Below are 10,012 nucleotides of genomic sequence, written 5' to 3' on the forward strand. Positions count from 1 at the left end.
GAGAACTTAAGGAATAACCTTGACATAAGGCAGGAGCTGACAAACAGGAACTTACACTGTCTGACACTAAAATTAAAAAGGAAGAAACAGAAACACCAACTTGACACAAAATCTCTGCAAGATGGCAAAAAGGACCTTGCTGATTCTATGCAACTCTAGATCACTCACTATTCTGCATATTATCCAGCACTGCATTAATGTTTCCAGTCAAATAACTTCAACTTTTTCAAATATGCATGAAAGAGCAAATTCAATAACACCCTGGCAGAGGTTTACATTTAACAAATAGAAATACAAACTTGTGTCACAGCTGCAGTCTTGCCTGGAGATTTTCATCAACATCAGTTCTATAAAAAACAAATATGCCATGCTGTCTCATCAGATTGTCAACTGGTGTCATTTATAATGCTGCCACATTTTACCATTCAAGAGGTAAACAATGTTTTATGGTGTTTGTTTATTAGTTTAATTGTTTTTCAAATTCACAGATATTGAAGCCAAAACTACTCACAGAAAGCAAAAAGCAGGATCATGACAGCAGGACATAGAAGATGATGAATCACATTGATCTGATTCTCTAAAGGAGTCACGGACAGCAGGAAAAGAAGGTGAAGGAAGAAATTTAGCCATGTTAGACAGCGATTCAAACATCACAGAGAAACTTGTTTTTGTTTTATTTTTAAAAAAATCTTGGGTTTTCTAACATGTGATGTTTACACACTTTTCCAATCTGTATTTGAAACAACAAATAGTGCAAAATAATTACTTCTTGTTATTAGTTAGTAGCACTTTGTTTAATAAATACATTAACTGATCAAGCACAGCACAGAGGATGCTGTTTTATTGAGTTTGATTTCAAATGATCTGAAGCCAGTTACAACAGAACTGGAGCTGAAGTGCAGAATTTCTGCACTTTTCTTTAAGACTTGATAATTCATTGACACCGATGCTATTTAATCATGTTATCTGGGAATGTAAATAGAACCAGGAGACACCCACAAGAAAAATGAAATGCATTCAGCTGTACAAACAACATGATGCCAAACTTTGCAGAACCAAAGTTTAAGTACTCGTGTATTTATTTATGCATTAATATTAACAATACATAAACCTTCAGCTAAACTGATGCCAAGAAAAAAGAAATATATGAAGGGTTTTGTTCAGAAACATTTTAAAACCATCACTTGAATCCAAGATGGCTGTTAGGAAACAATTACTAAGTTGAACTGGTTCAGAAAAAAAAAATGTGGTCATTTTAAAGATGAATAAAAGAAGCTGAAATACCTGTCATAGTAAATGTAGTTGCATTTTCCCAGAAAGAGACAAAAAATATGATTACCATGAATGTGTTCAACCATAGGAAAACCCAGAAATATACTGACACAAGAAAGGACAGTCAAACCACCAGGGGGCAGTGTGGGACCTGCTTGGTGGAAGTTTCAATATTCCAGACACGTTTCAGCCTCTTGAAAAGTTGAAAAAGAAGGAATAAATCAAATTAAAATTAAATAAATAAATAAAAAATAAAAACATAGAATGAAAAGATCACAGTTTGTCACTTTTTGTCACACAGATCCTCTCATATTATACATTTACTCTTCAATATAACCCTCAACTTGCATTTTTCATCCCTCCCTCTAACAGGCAGGTAGACTCCTGCCTCTGATGATATGCTGCTTATGTGTCTTTTGGTGTCATGAACACAGCCTCTGTGCCTCAGGTATATTTATGTTGTTGTTGTGAACCACTTCCTCTATCTGTTAGTGATGCATGCTGTGGGCAGTCATCTCTTGTTCCTCCTGATCGCCATTTGTCTTCTGGTGTGTCTGTGTTATTGTTAGTAGAATAAATTAAGAAAAAGAGCAATAGGAGAGGATGATTAAAATGATTAATTATTAAAACTAAAGCCCCAGGAAGCTTATTTACTGGTTTGTATTTTCTTTTTGTAATTTGTTGGCAACACAGACCTAACAATATCTATTCCTGGTAGAACAAATAGCATAGCTTTTGCACAGAGGAGTTCCTGCATTTTAAATTTAAGTTTTGGTAATTTAGCTGCAGATAGTCAGATCAGCAGGTCAGCACAGTTAGACCATCATCTTTAAAATGTGTTGTTTGTCTGTTTTGAGCAGGCTGATGGGTAGTTTACGTCTTCCTGTGTTAAGTCCCCACATGAACCACAACCTACACTATTAAAAGCCTCATCATGCAAGCACAGACAGAGACTGCAGAAAACAAGAAAACATGCATATTTTCTTGTTATTCTCCATGCACAACCGTGCCCTTGTTTCAGAGGATAGGGTATTCACACACACTTGTCCATGCAAGTCATTTTTATCCCTCTTATCTTATCCATTCTCATCCACTTTTGCAGACTGTGATTCTCAGTATGTATATGCAGTCACTGGTGCTTCATGCTTCCTGCTGAATTGTTAATAGATAGTGACTTTAAACTCTGTTACTTTCACATCTCAGATACAGTAAATACAGAGGTTGCAATGTTAATGCAAAGTAGGAATGACTTTTAATAACTAGAATGGCCATTGTTTGATGCAAGTAGCATTTTGTGGTTGTCTTGAACATTTAGGCAACTCTCTGTGACGTAATATATTTGTTACAGTAAAAAAAAAACAATGCTGTGTTACAGTATTATATGTAACTTTGAGGTTTAATGTGTTCTATTTGCCTATTTTAATCTTGTATGTCAGTCCAGGTTATGACTGATTTTTCTGTTTCTGTGTTAATAGAAACCTCCCCCACTCAACACGGTCTCAGTTTTTTTCTGTGCTAACATGTGAAAGCACAGTTTGACAGATGAGAAAAGGAAACGGACATCGTTCCTCTTTCCACAGAGATGGTTGGTGGTCGTTTTTGTTATCATAGCTACTTCGTTCACAGCATTGTGCTGCTGCTCTGGGTCTGCCTCTACTGTAAGTACACCTGTGCTTTTAAGATCTCTGTGACGTGTTGTATTTGTTTGCCTCATTAACTCTGATACATGGTTAGAGTAGAGTAACTGGAGGTCAGGAGTGCTTCTCCTCTTGCAAAGTGGAAGAAAAGTGATGTGTCTTCCTGGGAAGAGGCTTGGAGTGTATTTTTCTTGTTGAGTTTCCAAATGCAGTGGTGGCGTTAAAGCATAACGTGAATTTTTATAATCTAATTAAAGGAACTGAAGGACAGCAATGGGGGTGTGGACGTGTTTTTGCAGACATGTGGATCCAAGTGTGGCTTTTCTTCTGTTTAGAGTAGATATAAAAAAAAAAATTAAAGAAAAGAAAAAATACAACATGTATTCACTAGAAAGGACAACGTAGCTGATTATAGTCCTATCACAAAATCTGTGAGTCAGACATGACACTAGCAACAGCAGCATGTCCTGAGTCCTCTGGAACAGTCACAGCAACACTGGCCAGAAGTGATGAGCTCACAGCACCCGGCTTTAACCTTTGCCCATAAGGGGCGATTGTGGCTCAAGAGTTGGGAGTTCGCCTTGTAATCGGAAGGGTTGCCGGTTCGAGCCCCGGCTTGGACAGTCTCGGTTGTTGTGTCCTTGGGCAAGACATTTCACCCGTTCCCTACTGGTGGTGGTCAGAGAGCCCGGTGGCGCAAGTGTCCGGCAGCCTCGCCTCTGTCAGTGCGCCCCAGGGTGGCTGTGGCTGCAATGTAGCTTGCCATCACCAGTGTGTGTGATTGGGTAGATGACTGGATGTGTAAAGCGCTTTGGGGTCCTTAGGGACTAGAAAGCGCTATACAAATACAGGCCATTTACCATGAATTCTGTGGTTTCACCATTTTTTTTTCTTCTTTCAAGACACTATACCTTTGACCATCACAAAGACTATTGTTGTGTTAAAGAGGGAATAACGGCGTTACAAGTAACGGCGTTACTTTTTTCAGTAACGAGTAATCTAACTAATTACTATTCCTATCGTTACAACGCCGTTACAGTTACTAACAAGAAAACGCGGTCCGTTACTATTTTTAAACAAACAGACGGTTGAAGCTGTGTTCAGCTTACCGCATCTTATATCAGTTGCACAGGAGCGCTACAGCTTTAACCAGCTGCGCGCTCCCGCGGACAGTAATCACGATCACTGTCTAGCACAACACCTGGGGCTAAGGGGGCAAAACAATCGCATCAGTGCTGCTGTTTGACTGAGGAAGAATAAAGTAGTCGTGGTAAGTCAATCACATGACCACTTAAAGATGACAAAGCAACAAGGTGATTTATACCAGTTTATAAATTGTGTTGATAGGCCACGTAAAACCAGAGTCATGACAAACAATATATACGCGGCGTTTTTTCCTCAATAGTTTCGTCACGTTTACTGTATAAGGACAGCGCTAGCGAGCACTCTCTGCTTAGGACCAAAAAAAACCAAAAAAACAGGGGAAGTTTTAGGAGTGACGGCGAGAGAAAGAGAGCAGAAAAAGAGAGAGAGGGGGTTTTGAGATGTGAGAGATTTGTGACGTTTAGCGTGTTTGGAGTGTGTAGTTAATGTGTTGTCTTCTTGTGTAGTTACTGTGTAGTGTTGTGGATAGTTTTGTGTTGTGTGTCAGAACAATGAGGCGACTGCTGTCTCCAGGTAGAAAAAGGAGTGATACACCTGCTGCTGTCAGACCTGCAGGTATCAGGCTGTGATGTTCTCCTTTATAGTGGACAGAAAAAAATTTTTTGGAGTGGCACAAATAATTTGTGTGGCATCTTACTGAATGCAGAACAGCTGATTGTTCTGTAAATAGTTTGAAATGGTTATTAAAAAATCAAGGGAAAAGGTAAATGGATGCAAATAGCTTTGTTGTTTGCAAAACTTGTACATAGGATTTTAAAATTGAGAATTTATATTTGCATTTAAAGTTATGAAATATGATTCATTAAACATGTCTGTGGTTGTTACAGTAAAAAATATAACATGCCCAACACTGGTTATCAGTATCTGCTATTAATGAACAATTGAGTTTAACAGACACAAGTTTTTCTAATCCCTTCCTGAAAGTCTGACATTTAATTTTCATAACTTCAGTTTGTTTATTTTCTGGGGTGTTTTTTGTTTCTTTTTTATTCATTTGTTGTGCTATTTATCCCAAAGTTACAAGATTATTAGTTATTTTTTTGTCCATGTAGAAGTAGCAACATAAAAAATCATTAGTAGAGCCATATTTTGCAATATTTTTTGCCATATTTAAATTGTAGTTATGCCAGGTCATTTATATCATAAATGTTACTTGACATAAGTTGTTGTTTTCATTCTATAAGTATACTTTTTTCATGTTTTAATTGTCTGTCTGTTTGTTTGTTTGCTTTTGCATTAAGAATCGCACTTTCCATACTCTAACTGGAGGATAAGGTTATAGGCAGTTTGGCCACTTTCTTCTCACTCACTCACTTATAACTTGAACAGTGACCTTTCACAAAAATATGTATACATATATTTGCAGATGTGGAGGCTTCCAGTGGAAAACATGTCATTCATAAAAACGTTGGCGATACTGTGGAGCTTTCGTCAGGCTTACCATATGAAGGTGTGACTGCAGCAACATGGAGATATGGAGGAATAACAGTTGCAGACAAAGATGTGGGTGTTTCTAAAAACTCTCCATTTAAGGACAGATCAGAGCTGAACCCTGAAGACTTTACTTTAACAGTGAGAAAACTGACTCTTCAAGATTCTGGTGATTTCATTTTTGTCTCAGAGGTGAATGACAAGCAAAGGCCTTCAATCACCATCACTCTGCAAGTTCATGGTAAGACAAATTTCTTTTTTATTAAACAAGCATTTTGATAACTTTTTGATAAATTTGTGAGGGATTAATACATGATTCCCTATTAGCATATGCAGCTGACTCTTCAAACTTACTTTTGTTTGTATTCTTTATTTTCTTTATTTTCTCTGTATTCTCAGCCACCATTGTGTGATATTGTTAAATATTGATTGTGTGTTAGACTATTTAAACTGCTTTATTTTATATTTTGACCTTTGTGTTCTTACTGATATTGATCCCTGTAAATCTGTGTGAAATCCAATGTGACATTTGATGATCCTTTTACATAAAAAATAATAATGACAGTAAAAACATGTTGAGATAAAAGCTCATTTATATATTTGTTCCAATAGGAAATCCTGTGGATTAGAGCATCAATATTTGTTTTTTATCACCAATTATGTAACAATCCGAAAATCACTTTCTTTAAACTTTTAAATCATGTCTCAAACCCACCTGTTCAGAACTGCATACCCTTCAGATTTTATTATTTATATCTTGGTTTGATTTTGAGCTTTTTTTTTTAAATTTAAACTAGATGTGGCTAGCTGATACAGTATCGAACAATACTTGTCTGAATTTAATGAAGTTTATCGTTCTTAATTCGCCTAATTTCATACAATGCCTTTGCAGAACTCTGAACAAACATCTACTTTAATATGTGATGACCTGACACAGACTCTCTTTTTCCTTCTGTTTTCTCATTAGAGCCCAAAGTTAAACAGCCTGTCATAAAAATCAGTTCTACCTGGATTTCCTCAAATGAATCATGTAAAGTTCTGCTGGAGTGCAGCACAACTGGTGATGTCAGCTACAAGTGGACTGTGGGAAAACAAACACTAACTGGTCCCAGGCAACAATACATCATCAGGGAGCAGGATGGAGAGACCAATGTCACCTGCACAGTTTCCAATCATGTCAGTGAGAAGTCTGCATTTCAAACTGTGAACTGCAGCAAAGATCATTCACACAGAAAAGAAACAGGTATGTGGAAAGTGACTGTAGTTGTGAACACAATGTAACTGCTCTGTTTATATAATGTATCATCACCTTTTGTGATTTCAGAGTACAGATCCTCTTCTGTTGTCATGTTCATTGCTGGGCTGTTTACTGGAGTATTGATCACTGTACTGTTGCTCTTTCTGCTTTACTGCATAAAGTCAAAGGGTAAGAACTTTTGTTGCTACTATGAAAAATGTTCTCTTAATCTCCTAATCTCATAATACTTTCTTTTCTACAGGTCTACGTCCCAAAAGGTTAGTGTCACGGTTCTGGGTCTGGGGCCCCAGTGTTTGTGTTTCTGGTGTGTTGGGTTTTTTTTGTTTCTTCCGCCCCCCCCCCATATTCTTTGATTTTGTGTGTTTCATGGTTTAGGCTTCTGTATGTCTAGCTCCCTATAAGTTATCTTTAGGATTGTGATTTCTAGTCTTTAGGTTTTGATGCTGTGCCTCTCCGGTGTACCATGTGTCACATCAACTCAGTTATATTCTCATATGTGTGTTCCCTCCTGTTTCCCATCCCCTCATTATCTGTGTCTATTTAGTCCTCTGTTCTCCTCTTTCTTCTTTCCTCTCAAGTCCCAGTTTTGTTTTGTTTTTTGTTTTTTTCAGGTCTTGGGTTCCTCTTTCCCAGTTCAAGGTTTTGTGTTTCAGGTTTCTGTATTGTTTTTCAATGCACCTCGGCCTTATGTTTGCATTTGGGTCCACACTCCATGCCGTCTCCAACACAGACGTGACAGTCGGTGAAACTCATCAACAGCAGGAATTTAAAAAATACTTTTATTCTACTAATAATAATATATTTTACTTATTTCAGGCTCACACAGTCTGAAACAATCAACCAGGAAGAAAATCAACATGTGTACTCGGCTCTTTCCCACGGTCAGGTCTAACGCTGTTTACATGCTCTGATCATCACATTTAACTGTTAAAGAATGATTAAATGTTAGATCATTTGGAGATGTTAATTATTGTGACTTTCACTCAACTGTTATTAACTTGCAGGTGATCGTTGTGTTTATGAGACAGTTAGAGGATCTGAAGATGCTGCACCAGGTACAGTATGACAATGATGAGCCATGAAAGTAATAAATAGTAACTCTTCGATTTCAAGAATTTCTTTTGTGACATTCTTAAACTATTCTTACTGTATTTCAGGTGGATCACAAATACAGTGCATCAAATCAGACTAGACGAGCTGCAGTTCTGCATGTCTGTGGTGCTTTTTGGGTGTCTTATTTTAAATGTAATTATTATATCAAATCATCCTATTTAACCCCTTCATGCATGAATTATGACAACCTCAATCAGGATTTGTTTCTTAAGTATTTTTATCCATCTTTAGGGACGAAAAGATGCATAAAAATACTTAAGAAACAAATAATAAATGAGGTTGCCATAATTCATGCATGAAGGGGTTAAAAAACAATAATTACAATGAAACACGTCATACATCTATAGTACATTAAACAACCAGTGGGTGGTAGGGTATGGAGTGACACATCAGTGTCCACTATAGTGGTTTATGTGCAAGTATGCCATCAACACTGACACACATACAAGAAAACAGCCTTTGAATAACTGTCCACTGTAGTGACCACTATGCGTGAAAGAGTTTAAAAAAAAACTGGATGATTTAAGAGGATAATTACAAACAGCTCATTGTTACATTGAAGGTCTAACACCATTTTTAATGTATAAAGTGGTATGTAAGCCTGTTTGTTTCATATGACCTGGTTTGAATTATCTTATGAATCTCTGAGAGGAAACAATAAATTAAAAAAAAAAAAACTTTTCTGGCATTTGCTCACATCTGTCCGTTTGACTGCTTATTTAGTTCAAATCCACTGTTAACAAAACTAGTGAAAGCTATAATGTTTAAAATGTAAATTACTGCAAACCTTTACAAATTATGTAACTTTATTTCTTCTTTTTATAAGCATATGGGTAACCCACATAAACTAACATGAGTATCTACTTTTGTAGCTCTGAAATCGACCAGAGTGGCATACCAGTTTTACACATATATTAGCACTTATGACATATAGTGTTTGTTATTTAATAATTTAAAATCTGTTCATATTTAATTCAATATTTAATTGAAGTGAATCAAGGTGATTTATTTTCACATTATACTTATTCAAATCTTTATCTAGTATGTGCTATGCTAGGCTAAACTATTTGATTGGTGAGCTTGTTGCAAACTATAGAGATTGTGTAGTTTGGTTAAAGAGAAACTGAATATTTTTATGCTCTTCTAAAGTAGTTTTCCAAAGCTCACGGCAATTAGACTTTCATTAACCCCTCAAAACAAACTATTTAGCTCCCCAGTTTGATTAAAACAGTTTCACAGCCCCAGGAATTGAGTTGTGACAATAAAGTGCCTCAAACCGACCCTCAAGCTCCTTCTTCCATACTCTGGGACATTCTGGCCTTAAGTGGTGTTCTAGCCGACACACTGGGGTGACCGTAGTGCTAAAGACTGAATCAGTGCCACAATCGTGCCTATCTCTGTATGTCCACTACAATTATAGCATAATAAATACAGTTTATAAATACAGAGTAAATGTCCATGTCTTTATATGTTCGACTTTTTACGCATATCCTCCTAAGTCCCAGCAATTTATTTTTGTCCTCTGTTGGGGATACCAGTCTGCAACCACTACATCAAGCACCGTTCATGCATGTATGACTCCTGCTGTGCTGTCAAGGAAACATCCTGGGCTCTTTATTGATGCCACATTTGTTGTGGGCTCACAGGGCACAAGATTCTCTAAATTGCAGCCATTTTTCCTCTACAAAACAAAACCTGATGACACTTACCGTCCATAATAGGAAGGATTGTTAAATGTAGGACTCAGACGTTTTTAGTCATTTTGATATCTAGAAGGGGAAAAAAGAGCATTTTCATTTGAGCACACACACACACACACACCAGCAGCTAAGAGTTTGAATTCTTCTTTTATCCTGAAAATATGTAATTAATAATCAGTGTTGGGCAAGTTACTTTCAAATAGTAATTCAATTATAGTTACTAGTTACTTCTTCAAAAAAGTAACTGAGTTAGTAACTGAGTTACAATATTCTAAAAGTAATTAATTACTTGGAAAAGTAACTATTGCGTTACTTAAAAAAAAAAACAAAGAACGTTTAACCCTCTGGCGTCCAGGGTATAATTGGCCATTTTTTTACTACTCTTGATTTTCTCTCCACATTTTACCTTTAAAAACTATTTGCTTTGCCTTGTTTGG

The 10,012-nt window shown here is 36.7% G+C and overlaps 1 protein-coding gene across 1 annotated transcript; it reads left to right on the forward strand.

The window, feature by feature from the left end:
* Nucleotides 1–2,405: 2,405 nt before the first annotated feature.
* On the forward strand, nucleotides 2,406–8,110 carry LOC112846234 (uncharacterized). Its single transcript, XM_025905674.1, has 8 exons — nucleotides 2,406–2,930; nucleotides 5,440–5,745; nucleotides 6,472–6,747; nucleotides 6,829–6,930; nucleotides 7,004–7,019; nucleotides 7,579–7,643; nucleotides 7,767–7,817; nucleotides 7,920–8,110. The coding sequence occupies exons 1-8, from the start codon at nucleotides 2,855–2,857 to the stop codon at nucleotides 7,952–7,954; spliced, it is 927 nt and encodes a 308-aa protein (XP_025761459.1). The 5' UTR covers nucleotides 2,406–2,854; the 3' UTR covers nucleotides 7,955–8,110.
* Nucleotides 8,111–10,012: the final 1,902 nt, after the last annotated feature.

This window comes from Oreochromis niloticus, linkage group LG3 (genome assembly GCF_001858045.2).
Source record: "Oreochromis niloticus isolate F11D_XX linkage group LG3, O_niloticus_UMD_NMBU, whole genome shotgun sequence".
In the NCBI taxonomy this organism is placed as follows: Eukaryota; Metazoa; Chordata; class Actinopteri; order Cichliformes; family Cichlidae; genus Oreochromis; species Oreochromis niloticus.

Excerpts from the sequence above, each read along its gene's own strand:
- LOC112846234 (XM_025905674.1), top strand. The coding sequence starts at position 2,855 with ATGGTTGGTGGTCGTTTTTGTTATCATAGCTACTTCGTTCACAGCATT. Across the intron at positions 5,746-6,471 it reads CATCACTCTGCAAGTTCATG|AGCCCAAAGTTAAACAGCCT; the intron begins GTAAGACAAATT and ends TTTTCTCATTAG. Across the intron at positions 6,748-6,828 it reads TTCACACAGAAAAGAAACAG|AGTACAGATCCTCTTCTGTT; the intron begins GTATGTGGAAAG and ends TTGTGATTTCAG.